Below are 16,284 nucleotides of genomic sequence, written 5' to 3'. Positions count from 1 at the left end.
AGGGAGGGGTTGAACTGGTAAGGCAGGGGACCCCAGCCACTTTGGATGAACTGTACCAGTATTGCATAGTAATTGATGCCTGACTGCAGGAGTTAAAGCAGAAGCAGGGTGTCAGAGGCAGAGGTGGCTACGGATTGCCCCTCACAGCTCTCCCTCCTCTCCCTACAGTAGCCTGACATCCAGGGGCAAGGGAACCAATGCAAATTGGAGCTGTCAAGAGATCAGTCTCTGCAGAGGAGAGACAGAGATGAGATTTGGGTCTCTGTTTTTACTGTTGACCTCAGGGCATGTGGTCAGAGCATGTCCAATGACGGGCTAGACCATTAGAACAAGCTACCAGCAAGCGCCCAATTTCTGCCACAGCCGCAAACCAGGGAAACTTCACTGACCCCTCTCATGAGAGCTCACAAGGGGAGCCATCCAGCAAATAAGGAGAACTCATTCTGAAGAGAACAGGCAAGGATTTTTCTTACCCGTTACAATAACCTTAGAATCTGGTTGTAAGGTAGAACTGGAAGCTCTTATTGATTCAGCAGCTATCACAAAATTCATGGATGTACAGGCAGTGCAGAGATGGCAGTTACCTACTGTGGACCTGCCAAGACCCATGGAAGTAGATGTCAGGACCTGCGCAAGCTGTTCTTCAAAGCCAGTAGAAAGCGTGTTAAGAATGTGGAATAGTGATGTATGGTTAGTAGGATTGAATGTTAGTTCAAGATAACACTATGATTTGTATAACCGCTTGCTGGTTCCTGCCATAAAAGTCAGGAGGAGGGGGGAAATAAAACAACAAGAGCCAGGTGTAACCGTTATCTTGGTTGGAGGCGCCAACAAGGTCAAGCAGCCGTGAGACCCGGGAACAGGCACGAAGAAATTCAAGCGGGAACAGTAAAGAAGGGGGGGGGGAGGGGTTAAAAGGAAAGCTTTACACTAGGGAAAATCAGACTCAACAAACTATAGTGTGCTGTATGCTGCTTCTCAATAAAGAAATCAAATAGACTCCAGAGGGTTTACTGAATTTGGGAACTGAGTTTGCAGACTGACAGTAGACTATAGACAGCCAACCTTTGAAGGCAGGTCCCATTGTGCAGTGCATGACTCCATTGCAGTTCACCATCGATGAACACACAGAGTTCCTACCCCTTTACATAACAGCCTCTTTGTAAGTGCCTGTAGTGCTAGGCACAGCATGCCTATGGCTCCATAACCCTACAGTAGATTGGGCAACAGGGCCACTCTCTTTCTCCTCTCAAGATTGCCAGCACCACCAGGGGCAAATAGCCATGCTCTCCTTGGCTCCCAAGGCAAGCATCCAGGCTGGGGGGATGGAGTTGCCCACCAAGTATGCTGTTTTCACAGATGTCTTTGGGGAGGAGGAAGCTACTGTACTTCTTCCACATCAGGACTGTGATTGCACAATTGATCTGAAACATGGGGCAAAAATCCCAGCCAAGCAACAGTATCCTATGTCTGCCAAGGAGTTAGCTATTCTGAACGAATATTTGGATATAAACCGTAAGAAAGGATTTATCAGACCATCAAAGTCCGAGCCTCTGCTCCAACACTCTTCGTTCCAAAGAAGCCAGACCCACAGATGCCTTCAGCCCAGAGATTGAGCGAGGGAGCTCCCATGTGCACCATCCATGATTACAAGGATCTCAGTAAGGTCATGATCTGAGATCATTATCTGTTTCCACTGATATCAGATCTGTTACACTGGCTGCAGAAGGCCCACATCTTTACTAAGCTAAACCTGAGGAATGCATACAATCTCATTTGGGTAAAAGAGGGTCATGAGTACCTGACTGCCTTCAATACCAGGTATGGAAAGTTTGAATATATTGTAATGCCATTTGGACTTGCTAATTGTGGAGTGGTATTTTCCAGATTCATGAATCATGATTTTTCTGACATAATTGATACGTACGTAATGATTTATTTGGATGACATCTTAATCTATTCTGAGGATGCAGCATCTCATGCTATGCAAGTAAGAAATATTTTGCAAAGGCTAAGAAAGAATAAGCTGTTTCTCAAGTTGGAGAAGTGCACATTTGATCTGCTTCAGTTACACTATCTGGGGTACAGGATCTCCACGAAGGGGCTGCAAATGGGCCCAGCTGTCAGAGTCTGCACGCTCAGTTCCCAAATCCAGTAAATCCTCTGGAGCTGCTTTGTTTCCAGTGAAGATTTCTTTATTGAAAAGTAGCATACAGCATTCCATAGATTGCTGAGACTGACCCTCCCCAGCCAGAGCTCTCCTTTTAACCCTCCTCTATTCTAATTTTCTGCTTGAATCCTTCGCGCCTCTTCTTTGGTCCCACAGTCATTCGGCCTTGCTGGCGCCTCTCGGCGAGATAATGGTGCACCTGGCCTCTGTTGTTTATTGTCCATCCTCCCTCTTGACTTTTATGGCAGGAACAAGCAAGCGGGTATACAAGTTATGGTTCTTGCCTAAACTAACATTTGGACCTACTAGCTAATAAGCAGCTATTTGTCTACATTGTAAATTTTCTAATGACTTTCTAATAGCCTTTCAATAGTTCCGTGCGTAGATCCTGACGCCAGCTAAGTTGTCATGGCACCCTCCCTGTAATGTGAAAGAGATACAGCGCTCCCTGGGATTTGCCAACTTCTACAGGAAGTTCATTCCTAATTTTGCTGACAGAGTTAAGCCTCTTTCACAACTTTTAAATAAGGGAAGGTAATTTGCTTGGACTGCACACAAGCAATCAGCATTCCAAGAGTTAAAACAACTCTTTGCTTCTCAGCCCCTCCTCCATCACCCCGATCTCTCCTGGAAGTTTATCCTCCAGACTGATGCTTTGGACACCACTGTCAGAGCAGTACTGCTCCAGGCTATGAAGGGAGGAGATTTACTCCCATGTGCCTTTTTCTCTTGCATACTGTCACCCACAGAGAGAAACTATGATATATTTAATAACGAGTTGCTAGCAATCAAGACACCCTTCCAGGAATGGAAGCAAATTGATGGGGTTCAAGCCCACGTAGAACAGCAGCAGGGACAGTGCATCACTTTGGTATATGCCACACTTTATGGTCACTTGTGCAATCTGTCTTGAGTTGGCTTCCAGTGTTGTCTTCCACAGTCCCATTGAGTTCTTGAGGAAAGTCTTTAGTGTCCTGTTGACCTTGTATAGCACCAGGCATTCACAGATCCATGTGTGTGGCATTGAGTTGTAGGCTTTTCTGTAGTCAATCCAGGCTGTGCTCAGATTGGTCTGTCTAGACTCAAGGTGACACTTGAGACTCAAGGTCTGTCTATGAGCAACTGAAGTTTTGAGCCTCTGGTGTTGTTCCCAATATCCTTCTGAGCTGTGCTCATGTGCTGGCCCATATGGTCCTGTAGCTTCGTGGCTATGATGCCTGATAGGACTTTTTATGTTGTGGGGTGCCAGGTCATTGGCTGGTAGTTGGACAGTGCTATTCCCTTGTGGGGGTCTTTCATGATCAGCACTGTCCTTCCGTGTGTTAGCCAGTCTGGGTGCTAGCAGCTGGTTCATCTGTGCTGCTAGGTGTTCATGCATTGCTGTTAGTTTCTTTAGCCAGTAGGTGTGGATCATGTCCGGGCCAGGTGCTGTCCAGCTCTTCTTTTTTTTTTAATAAGAACTTATATTATATTATATTGAAAAATACAATTAAAAACAAAAAAGAGAATACAGTAAAGATAGAAAATAGAAGTAAAAGAAAAAAGACAAAAACTAAAATAGTGAAGATAGAAAAATAGAACAGAAAGCGACTTCCGACTATCTCCCATACAGATATAAATACAAATTAAGAGAAAGTTAATCTCTTACCACTAATTAATCCAAATTCACATTATTTCTATCAACACAAACCACCTAATTATTAAAACCCACAATTAACACTTTCATTTCCTCCCCACACACACACATGTAATTTAAGAAGGGTTGCCATTGTAAGGGTTACCACATTCAGCACCGAATGAAACTCTCGCAAAACACAGGTTCAGCAAAAGAAGTTTACTCGGGTGTAATGCAGGTAGATACAAACAAAGCCAGGGTTGGCTTGGCACAGATTACATAGCGTTTTATAGGTTCCCCATTCCCGCGCTTCCCCCCCCGTTGCCTTGGTTACTGATTGCCTGCGGTATTCTCCCCCTCGCCCAAATGGTAGATTCAGCCCAGTTCTTTGTCCCCCTTGATTGCTGTCCTTTGTCTATGGGGTTGTTGCGTTCGTTGGGCTTTTCTTCTGCAGGCTAAGCTGGGAGTTCTTAATTGTGCGCTGATCGCTGCGGTTTGCTTTGCCTGGGGCCCTTGAGGGAAGCCGGCTGTGATACAGAGTATCCGCTCCCGCCCTGAGTTAATCGCCGCCACCTATTGGCAATTAGTTTGTGGTTCGCCTGACTTCCCCTTTTCTGCTGCCTGCACCTGGGGCAGTGAAATTGACTAGGGGCGGTGAAACTGAGCAGCGGCGTTGGCTGTGCCGTGCTGGCTGAATCTGACAGCCATAAGGAGATGAATTTAAAAACGATATCTCTTATTAATACTATTAATTTCACCATTTAAGCCAAGTCCGTTAGTTTAATCATTCTTGTGCTGTAGGTATTTGTGGGACCTTCCATCTTCCTTGGCTTGTTCATCTCCCAGATTCATCTATAACAACATCTTATACATTTTAACAGTAACATATTCATCATTTATACAAAGTTGCATCTCAAATTGTTTCATTAACAAATCTATAATTTATCCAACTGAAAACATTCAAACAGTTGCACGTAAGTAGGTCAATAAGATATAAAGCCTTCTAACTCTAACTAATCTTTTATTTTAAAATTTAATTCACCCTATCCCTTTCTAATTTTTCCCAATAAAAATTTATTCTTTTTCAGAGTATCTGTCAAAGCAGCATAATCCTTTTCCTTCCTTGAAATTCTTACTGATATTTCTTTAGGCACAGTTATATCCACGTTTTCAGTGTTAAGTTTAAAATCAAAATGTACTTGAAAGACCAACCCATCTCTTGGTTTACCATATACAATTGCATACTTAGAATTTATACAAAGAATTTTCTCTATTTCATTGTTGTTGTTGTTCAGTCGTTAAGTCGTGTCCGACTCTTCGTGACCCCATGAACCATATTGCGCCAGGCCTTCCTGTCCTTCACTGCCTCCCTGAGTTTGCTCAGTTTCATGCTCATTGCTTCAGTGATGCTATCTAACCATCTCATCCTCTGCCGTCCTCTTCTCCTTTTGCCTTCAATCTTTCCCAGCATCAGGGTCTTCTCCAAAGAGATCTCTCTTCGCATTAGGTGACCAAAGTATCTGAGCTTGAGCTTCATTATCAGTCCTTCCAATGAGCAATCAGGGTTGATTTCCTTTAAGATTGACTGGTTTGACCTCCTAGCAGTCCAGGGGACTCTTAAGAGTCTTCTCCAGCACCACAGTTCAAAAGCATCAATTCTTTGGCGCTCAGCCTTCTTTATGGTCCAGCTCTCACAGCCATACATTACTACTGGAAAAACCATAGCTTTGACTATGTGGATCTTTGTCAGCAAGGTGACATCTCTGCTTTTTAATATGCTATCTAGGTTTGCCATAGCTTTCCTCCCAAGGAGCAAGCGTCTTTTAATTTCATGGCTGCAGTCTCCGTCTGCGGTGATCTTGGAGCCCAAATAAATGAACTCTGTTACTGCTTCCATTTCCACCCCTTCTATTTGCCAGGAATTGATGGGTCCAGATGCCATGATCTTAGTTTTTTTAATGTTGAGTTTCAAGCCAGCTTTCGCACTCTCCTCCTTCACCCTCATCAAGAGGCCCTTTAGTTCTTCTTCACTTTGTGCCATTAGGGTGGTATCATCTGCATATCTGAGGTTATTGATGATTCTCCCTGCAATCTTAATTCCAGCTTGTGATTCTTCCAACCTGGCATTTCTCATGATGTACTCTGCATATAGGTTAAATAAGCAGGGTGACAGTATACAGCCTTGTTGTACTCCTTTCCCTATTTTGAACCAATTGGTTGTTCCGTGACCGGTTCTAACTGTTGGTTCTTGGCCCGCGTACAGATTTCTCAGGAGACAGGTAAGATGGTCTGGTACCCCCATCTCTTTAAGAATTTGCCGGAGTTTGTTGTGATCCACACAATCGAAAGCTTTTGCATAGTCAATGAAGCAGAAGTAGATGTTTTTCTGGAACTCTCGTGCTTTCTCCATGATCCAGCGAATGTTGGCAGTTTGATCTCTAGTTCCTCTGCCTCTTCAAAACCCAGCTTGTACATCCGGTAGTTCTTGGTTCACGTACTGCTGAAGCCTAGCTTGTAGGATTTTGAGCATAACCTTGCTAGCATGTGAAATGAGTGCAATTGTGCGATAGTTTGAGCATTCTTTGGCATTGCCCTTCTTTGGAATTGGAACGTAAACTGACCTTTTCCAATCCCGTGGCCACTGTTGCATTTTCCAAACTTGCTGGCATATTGAGTGCAGCACTTTAACAGCATCATCTTTTAGTATTTTAAATAACTCAGCTGGAATACTGTCATCTCCACTAGCTTTGTTGTTAGCAATGCTTCCTAAGGCCCACTTGACTTCACTCTCTAGGATGTCTGGCTCAAGGTCCGTGACCACACCAGCATGGACATCAGGGACATTAAGATCTTTCTTGTATAGTTCTTCTGTGTATTCTTGCCACCTCTTCTTAATCTCTTCTGCTTCTGTTAGGTCCCTGCCTTTTTTGTCCTTTATCATGCCCATCTTTGCACTAAACGTTCCTTTGATATCTCCAATTTTCTTGAAGAGATCTCTAGTCTTCCCCATTCTATTGTTTTCCTCAATTTCTTTGCACTGTTCATTTAAGAAGGCCTTCTTATCTCTCCTTGCTATTCTCTGGAAATCTGCATTCAGTTGCTTATATCTTTCCCTTTCACCCTTGCTTTTCACATTCCTTCTTTCCACAGCTATTTGTAATGCCTCATCAGACAGCCATTTTGCTTTCTTGCATTTCTCTATTTCATCCATCATATTTATTAAATGTTCTTCTTTAATCTCAGAAATTTCCCTGGACCTTAAACAAAGTTCTTTATCTCTCAATAACTGGATAGCCACAACAAACTGCAAGATGAGGGGGGGCCAAATCAGCAGCCAATTACAGCTTGGAAAAATTGGCAGATTTTTGGCAAACTAGCAACAAAACAAAAGAGGGTCGAATCTGCAGCCAATCATAACTTGAGAAAATCGCCAAACCAAAACTTTCCCACAGCATTTAAAAATAGATCTCTCTCAATTCCACAAAATAAATAAATAAATAAATAGATTCTTCCTTTTTAAAAGCAAAAATAAAATATAGATAAAAATAGTCTCCTGAAAATGTAGAAAACGTCCTACAAAACATTAAAGCTTCCAGACTTCATGCTTGTATTTCAATCCTTCTAATCCAATACAACTCATTTTAGAAATCCCAAAAAATGAAAAACCAACCAAGAGAAGAAATATTTCTGTAGTGGAGATAGCCTCTTTAAATTCAGTAAATAACATACAACAAAAGTGATTTTAGAGGTGGGGTGGCCGGAAGTAATGTCTCTTTGAAGTGGCTTTAAACGCAGCACTGACAAGCTACTCCGCCCATTTCCCAGCTGATTGCTCACCATTTGTTCGCGACCTGCATTCGTTTGATAAGGTATAGCTGTCAGGAAGACACGTGGCACGATTCGATGGCTTCCCCTTGCCCAGAGAATGCTTTGTGTCTTGGAAAAAATTACTGAGACACCTAATTAACCACGTTTAACACTCCAGCTTCAGAGGAACTTCAGCCAGAGGGACCTTCTTCCATATTGTCCTCCACCAGAAGTCCCAGCTCTTCATCTCATTGTTGGATGTCTGTTACTGTGATGGTGACTGGTTCCTGTTCTGGGAGATTGCTGTGGTCTGCTTTCAGGTCCTGCAGCACTGGTGTTATATGTTTTCTCTTTCTCCCATAGGTTCTTCCAGTACTGTTCAGTTTCTGCTGCTGGTGGCTCTGCTGTTACTGTGTTGTTGCCCTGCAGTTGGGAGCATACCTTGGATGGTTCTTTGGAGAACAAGGCATTTATTTTCCTGGACTCTGCTTCTCTAGTGTATCTCCTTAGCCTGGCAGCCAATGCTGTGAGCCTTTAGTTAGCAGTCTCTAGGGCTTCAGATGGAGCCAAACTCTTGTATTTTTTCAGTAGCTGAGTCTTATCCTTAATCTCCACACCCTTCTGTAGTTCCACCAGCTGACTAACTTCTCTCTGAGTTGCCTTGATCTTAGCCTCCAGCCTCATTTTCCAGGGAGAGTATGTACTGCTATTCTTGATTGTGTAGCCAAGCTTCTCCAGGATTGCAGCAGCTGTAGCATATACCAGTTCAGTAGTTTGAGTTATGGTGGTAGTAGGGATACCAGTTCATTAGTTTGAGATATGGTGGTAGTAGGTGAGAGCTCTACTGGCATCTTCTAGCATACTATCTGATTGTACTTCTCCACTGAGCCTTGGTAATTGGTCTTGTGGGTTGACTGTAGCTAGTTCATCCATGATCTTATGCCTCATATCAGCTGCTGTGCTCTGTAATGGAGGGGGTGGAAGCTTCAGGGTCTTCTTGAGTCCAGGAAGTAATGTGTAGTTGATTTATCTCAACTTATGAGAGCAACTTCCTCTTCACTATGTTGAAGCGTCGGGCAACTAGCTGTTTCTGAGTTAGTTACTCTTCTGTCCGTCCATAATTCCCTCATATGTTTCATATATCCCCCTCTCATTAGGTTTACTGTTGTAGCATCCCATCAATTCCAGGTTCTCTTGTCTCATCCATGTATAGTTCGCTCCAGTAGCCCACATCGTCAGATTGTCCTGGTTCCCCAACATCTGGGGTAGACCTTATTAATTTGGGCAATGTCCAAGCCAGCATGACTCTCTTAGTTCATGTCTCTCTCATATTTGAGGTAGGCAAGGTCTTTGCCCGGGGACCTCTACTGGTAAGGTAGGTACCAGCCAGGATTTAAATCCTGATCTCCTGCATCAAAGGGCGATGCTCCAACCACTCACTATCCAGCTGCTACACACACACACACACAAAATGAGTTTAAGTAGTTGTCCGCTTGGAATTTTCCTACTATAATTGATAGTAAAATTTGTCTTTCTACTCATATTGTGAGTAGAATTGTAATTGTAATAGTGAGCCAACTGCAACAGAATTTCATTTTATTATGCACTTGGTGTATAGTGCATAGTAGAATGACAATAAAGTTATTCTATTATTATTATTATTATTATTATTATTATTATTATTATTATTATTATTATTATTCTATAATAGAATTTGCATTAGAGGATTCAGACAATTTAATTTAAATTAGACAATTTAAAACTTTCTTTTTGTATTTGCGTGTGGATTTTTTCATTGTAACTATACCTCTGCATTGCAACTGTTGTCCAAGATTACTATTTTTCATTTTGATAATTAGGTTTTTGTATCTTTGTCTCTATTACATTTTAAATAATGGACTATAATTCTACTAAGTTAACTAAACTAAAATTATAATGTATCATTTGAATTAGTCTTAACTATTATTTTATTGTTTGTCTCTCTGAAACAGCCTAGGTGAATCATTTCTTCCTCAAGAATTAATTTATCGATTCCGGGCCAACATTGTTATCAGAACAAATGAACCATTTGAAGAAGACTTGTGGGATCAGATTGCCATTGGTCCTCTACATTTCAGGGTATGGAATGGCTGCAGCTCTCATTTGTAGTTGCAAAGCTTACTGAGACAAGACAAAACAAAGATCAATGCAAGAAACCAAAAGGGATACTACAGAATGATATTGGCTAGCTACAAGGATCAAAATAGCAGCTTGCTTTATCTTTTGCATAAACTGCAGTCCGAGCTAGCCTTGTTGGATCAAGCAAAGCCCATCTTAACTCCAACATTTTGTTTCTTATACGTAGTGACTAACCAGTTACCTCTGTGGTGCTCACAAATAGAAACTACAGACATATCCCCAAACATTTCCTCCTGTAACTGGTATTTGACAGCATGCTATTCCCAGCTCAGGGTAACACTGAATCTTCAAGATCAATAGCCTTGTTTTCCATGAAGTTATCCAAACCTCCTTCAAAGCCAATTAACTTAGTAGCTGTCACCACATCCTGTGGTAATGAATTCATAGGTTAATCATGCACTGTGTGAAGTACTTTCTTCTGTCTGTTCTAATTCTCCTTCCGGTCAATTTCATTGGATGACCCCTGATCTCAGTGTTTTGAGACAGAGAAAAAAATTCCTGAAATGCCATGCTTGATTTTAAACATTCAGTCAGGTTCTTCCCTCAGTTACTTTTTTCCAAGCTGAAGTGTCCCAAACACTAGCTTTCTTTGTAAGAAAAGTGTTTGAACCATCTTACCATTTTGGTTGTTGCTGTCAGCACTCTTTTCAGTTCTGTTATATCAGCTGCTATTCAGTCTGATCCAAATCTCTGAGCTGGGAATCTCTTCAGAGAACTGGTAACTTCAGGGAGAGAACCTTGTTGAAAGAATCAGACACTCCTGCTGCCAAAATCAGAATGACCCAAAAGACAGTGCCCAGAAATTGGAGGAGACAAGGTATAACTACACCTTCCTACAGTGGCTAATAGATGCTGGGCTGATTCTGCCCCCTAAGATCACTTGACACTGCCTTGAAAACTGGTTAGTGAATCACATCACTTTGTATCCATAATAAAACGTGTTGGGATAAAGGGAAACACTATTTTAACACTAATATAGCTAATGACAACTTAAGCCTTTCTCAGATATGAGCTGGAAATTAGATGAAGGCAGCATCAAGACAGAAGAAAAAAGCGGTAGCCATGACATGTTTTTGCCATAGTTAGATGCAATTCAGGAAAAGTTTCATTTGTATACTTGTGTAAGAAGATTTGAAGATTAAATGTTACATATTATTTTTTAAAAAATAAAAGACAAGAAGTCCTGATTTTCCTCCACTTCTATAAGTCTCCAAGTATCAATTTTTTTTTAAAAAAAGTTTCCTTTAAAGTTTCAAAGCTGTAATTTGAGATATGCCACTCTGGAGAACTGTGAGCCTGCTAGGGAGAAAAAAGGTTCCTATGCAGAATGAAAAAAAAAGGTCTTTACTTATGACAAACTAGGATAAAAAATAAATAAATTGGGAATTATTAACAGGCAGTAATGCTGTGGAGGAAAAAGTCCTGGGAGAATCTACTTGAAGAGAGAGAGAACCAGCATAAACCACTTCTAAGCTGTGCAATAGATAGCCTCAGAAACTACAGGGCCTGGAGATCTTACAGCCTTGATTTGCAATTTCTAGTTGTAAGGCTACTTCTCCCTTTTGTCCTCTGGTATTAAGCCAAGAGTAACTTTTCACAAGGAATAATTCTTACTTTCATTGATGTAAATTGAAACAGAAGTAAGCTGCAGGCTGTGACTATACAAAGGAGTGAAGTTGCAACATCTTATTTCAAGAAAGATAATCAGCCACTGATTGGGCAAAGAGGAAAGTGACCAGAGAAATCAAGGATTTTCATTCAGTTTGTACTGAACTATGGGGAATTACGATAGAGGCTTTGAAAATGCTGCAGAACATTTGGTTCTGCAAATGGTTTTACAATCACAGAAAATAAAAATGAGATTCCTGTATCTTTTATTGTACTGAATATAGAGTAAGGGTTGCACTAAAGGGGCAGCCAAGATAGTCTTCAGAGGAGATGAATATCACTATCCTTTCATAGACAAACAACCTGTTCCACCTTTATCACAGGAGTAGGCAATGTTTTGGGGTCAGGGTCACCTTCACCAAATGACTGCCATGGTGTTCACATGTAGCCCCAAAACATCTACTTATCAGAAGGCAAGCTGGTTCCTCCCACTCTAGGAGGTGCTCTACATCCAAGAGAAAACTTGGTAAGAACCAGGTACATTATAGCAAACAAATATAATGCAAAATGCTGGTGCATTACAATGTGCCAGCTTCCTATTTAATTTTTTAATTAAGTTAATCTTTACAGTCAGATTAGGCAGGGAGTCTGGAGAGCACCAAGGGAAATTCTGGGAGCTTATTTATTTCTTTGTAAGATTATATGCTTCCGTCTTAATTGCTGTAAGTGGTGTACCATAGAGCAACAGTAATGTAACAATGCAAATAGAAATTTAAAATGTACATTAAATATAAACAGTTACATAAAACCAACCCACATTCAGCACTACCAATCAGTCTCCAAAGGCTTTCTGAAACAGCTAGGTCTTTACAAGCCTTTGAAAGGCCACAATAATGGGGGATATCCTTGTTTTGGGGGCAAGTTGTTCTAAAGGAGGGGAACTCCCACAGAGAATGCCCACTTCCATAACACCACCTGTCATACCTCAGGATAGGTGGAGACTTGAGAATGCACTCTCTATTTGCATGGGCTGAGTGGGCAAAATCTATTTGGGAATGGCCCTGTGAGTGATACAGAGCTTTATAGATAACATTTTGAATAGCATTTAGAAACTTAGTGGCAGCCAGTGCAGCTCCCATTCCATTCCATTCCATGGCAGTAATGAGACTGCCACATAAGTATATGGGTTGCTGCATTTTGGACCAACTGAAATTTCCAAATGGTCTTCAAGGACAACTCCCGTAAAGCAAATTACAATAATCCAAGTGTAAGATGACAAGGGCATGAGTGACATTCAGTGCCTCCAGCTCTAATCAGGGGCATTTCCACTTGCTTTTCCAGCAGGGCAGTGAATTCAAGAGAATCCCAACTTGCAGCCCTACTTTATATGGAAGAGTAGTATCTGCTAACCAAGAATCACCAGATTCTGTCTTGCCTGAGTGGAGCCTATTTCTCCTAATCCAGGCAGCCTCCAGACATGTGCATCCATTGCATCACCTATTCCTGCTCTAAAGAGTTAGAGCTTGTAGGATCATGTGGTGGAAGTAGTTGGATTGGGAGAAGGGACCAGGCCAGCTGTCACCAACTGGTGCCAGACTATTTTCTTAAGTGCCTGAAGGTTTTTGTGCTAATGGATCTAGTTTGTTTTAACACCTCATTATTAGATAGAGCTAGAATAAGCTAACCCTTGGCTTGAATCAAAGCATCTACTTTCTGAGCTGATGATTCAGCCCTAGAAGAGGTTGGGTGATCTTTGCACAAACCTAGTAAGAATAGCTGCTAGACGCTTCCTGCTAAGGTTTGTCCTGCATTCTGTCTGAGTAATATTTCAGAGATTTTTCTGTGCAAATTTCAGGTTATAGGACCATGTCACAGATGTCTGGTTATCTGCATTAATCAACAAACTGGACAGCGAAACAAGGACTTTCTGCAAAGGTTATCTTCCATTAGAGACAGAAAGGTCAGTGTACAAGCACTGTTTTAATGATCCATTCTTCTGATCCCTCAATGCTTTTTTTCCTTACTGTAAAATTGGTATCTTCAGCTTTTTGTCATCACTTAATATAGATGATATTTCAAATGACTACTTCAAGCAAAGTTGTCTGGTAACAAAAATGGAAGAATTCTAAAAAATATCACTTTGCCTAGTGGTGTAGAGGTACCAACAAAGCAGATATTCTAAAAAAGCAAGCACAAGAGCCACTTACCTCAGAACACCACAAGCAGGGTCAAAGTCCAGTGTTCAATATAATAAAAGTAATAAATCCAGTGTTAATAGGCATAGACTATATATTAAAATCAAGCCAAAGCTCAGAATCTGGGCAAACAATTTTGGTTGTCAGAGTTCTAAGCATATAGATCCAGCGGGAAAGGTATGCTACATGTTCCAACAGCCAGGAACTTACATTTAGTGGGTCCCAGGAGACGGGCCTTCTGTGCTGTGGCTCCCTCCTCGTGGAACATTCTCCCTCCTGAAATGAGGCTCACCCCTTCCCTGCTGTCATTTAGGAGGCTCCTCAAGACATGGTTATATCATCAAGACTGGGGGTCTTTGGAAACCAGAGACATTCTTAGATGGCTCCACTTTTATTAATATTCTGTCCGTGGGGTTTGTATATTTTAAAATTCAAAAATTTTAAACTTTTTTTTAATAAATATTTTTAAACTTTAATAATTAAAAATAATTAAAAATAATTAAAAATAACAAATGCAAACGTGTAAGAAGGAAAAATACAGAGAAAGGAAAAGAGAAAAAGAAAAGAAAACATTTTAAAAGTGGGGTTTCTAACTGTCTGAATGGTGAATGTATCTACAAATATATTATTTTCACATCTTTACTAGTGCCGATAAATATCTCCTATATTTCTCTCTAATTAGATATTTGACAACTACATTTTATATACACAGTGTTATTTTTTGTGATAATTCCATATATCTAAGAAAAGGTCGCCAATCATTCTTATAATCATCCATATTCTTGTCATTTAACTGACCCGTAAGTTTAGCCATCTGAGCTAGTCCATTGTCTTAATAGTCCATTCTTCAATTGTTGGGATATTTTCTTCCTTCCACCATGAAGCATAAATAATCCGAGCTGCAGTTATCAAATATAGCAAGAGCTTTCCATGTTTCTTTTCGAGTTCTTTGTCCATTAAACCCAGTAGATATTCTGGTTTTTTAACTATATCTATTGCCAACATTTTTTGGATAATATTGTGTATTAATGTCCAAATTTTTTTAGCTTTCATGCAAGACCACCACATATGATAGAATGTACCTATTTCCCTTCCATATTTCCAACAGATACTATATTTGATGTATTGTTAAACATTTTTGATAGTTTGTCTGGGGTTATGTACCATCTATACATCATTTTGTAAAAGTTCTCTTTCAGGTTGTAACTCAATGTAAATTTAAGTCCCCTAGTCCACATCCTTTCCCATTGGTCATATTCAGTATTATATCCAAAATTGTTTACCTACTGGATCATACAATCTTTAGTTTGTACATCTTTCAATTTTAATTGTAATAATATTTTATATATCTTGGCAATCATGTGATCAATCTCAAAACATATTTGACTATCCCACCAGGTTGGTTCTTTTGTAAATCTATATCTTTTCACATCTAATTTAAATTGTTCCTTTAGTTGTGTATACATAAACCAATGGCAAGGGTGCCCATCTTTCTCTAATTCTTCCCTTGTTTTCATTAGAAACTTTATGTTTGTGTGAGATGGGCAGCTATATAAATGTCATACATACATACATACATACATACATACATACATACATACATACGATACCTCCAGCATTTGAATCCTTTCTGCCCAAGGCTTTTCCAAACCCAAACAGGCAACTTAGTTTCATCAGGAGATGTGGGGCTGAAGGAATAAACTTTTACTTCCTAAACTACCCTGATAACAGGAAAATCACAAACCACTTTCACCAAAGCATCAGTGGCAGCCACTTACTGTGAGATACTATGAGATATGCCTCCCATATTCATCCTTTAGTAATTGGTTCCAGTACTGAACCACTCTTCTGGCAAATATAACAGTATTCACTTAGAAACTCAAAATACATTTAGAGAACTTAAATTGAGAATGGTTCTAAATATCATTTAAAATTTGGATGTTTTTTCTATTGCTTAGTATATTCCTCTTAATTCCTGGAATTTTATTTATCCAATCCAGGGGAACTCCAGGTTGTTATTGCATACTCTGTTTCATTATAGCTACCATAAGTGGACTGCAATAATCTGGGACTATTTGTTTCCATTTAATTTCCATTTAATTAGATTTTTGCAGCCTAGATCTGATAGCCTTGATTTCATCATATAAGTTTACTGTGATGTGCTTATGTGCTGTGTCTTTTTTTCAGACTAACTTCGGAATATACCTGGCAAATCACTCTGGGACACAGTTCTTCCTTTCTAATACCTTGTCAGTAGGTTCTGAGATATTTGTAGTATTAAAGAACATTACATCTTCAACCTCTACTGAAGAAAGTAAATCAGTCTAAGCAGCAAATGGATCTGTTTTGCAGAGGGTTCACATTTGTTGTGAAATTTCAATCTTCTTCAGTACTGGTAGTATGCTAAGATTATTTGAGAGCAATTTTGTGTTACATCTAATAAAATTGCATCATTTCTTGCAACTCTATATGATTTCTTTATATCTTTATATAATTCTTATATACAGGAATTATTTAACACTCAGAATGATGATACTGAAAATTTAAATGTAAAATTGGTTGCCTAAGAACAGCTATTCTCCCCACACATCAGCATCCCCAACAAGAGGGTGTTTATTCTAGTAGTGTTGCAGCTTCTTGGATCCTGATTTAGTAGAGCTTCTTAACTTCTTACTGAGTGCCCACAGCGATTCTTGTACTATTGCTGATGC

General features: G+C 40.2%; 1 protein-coding gene across 3 annotated transcripts in view; it reads left to right on the top strand.

Moving 5' to 3' along the window:
- The window catches only part of MOCOS (molybdenum cofactor sulfurase), a 113,306-nt gene extending 97,253 nt beyond the window's left edge, over nt 1-16,053 (top strand). For all 3 annotated transcript variants that reach the window (XM_088142419.1, XM_088142829.1, XM_088143269.1), the window contains 3 exons: nt 9,584-9,710; nt 13,234-13,338; nt 15,761-16,053. In XM_088142419.1, the coding sequence (XP_087998545.1) occupies nt 9,584-9,710; nt 13,234-13,338; nt 15,761-15,901 (373 nt within the window). In that variant the 3' untranslated portion in view covers nt 15,902-16,053. The remainder of the gene's footprint in view (nt 1-9,583; nt 9,711-13,233; nt 13,339-15,760) is intronic.
- The last annotated feature ends 231 nt before the right edge of the window (nt 16,054-16,284 follow it).

The sequence above is a fragment of the Python bivittatus genome, unplaced genomic scaffold, assembly GCF_059951505.1.
Source record: "Python bivittatus isolate LINGU-HERP-01145 unplaced genomic scaffold, Pbiv_v1 ctg000000_np1212, whole genome shotgun sequence".
In the NCBI taxonomy this organism is placed as follows: domain Eukaryota; kingdom Metazoa; phylum Chordata; class Lepidosauria; order Squamata; family Pythonidae; genus Python; species Python bivittatus.
Note: the sequence above shows the minus strand (reverse complement) of the source record. Positions and strands in the feature narration are given on the sequence as shown.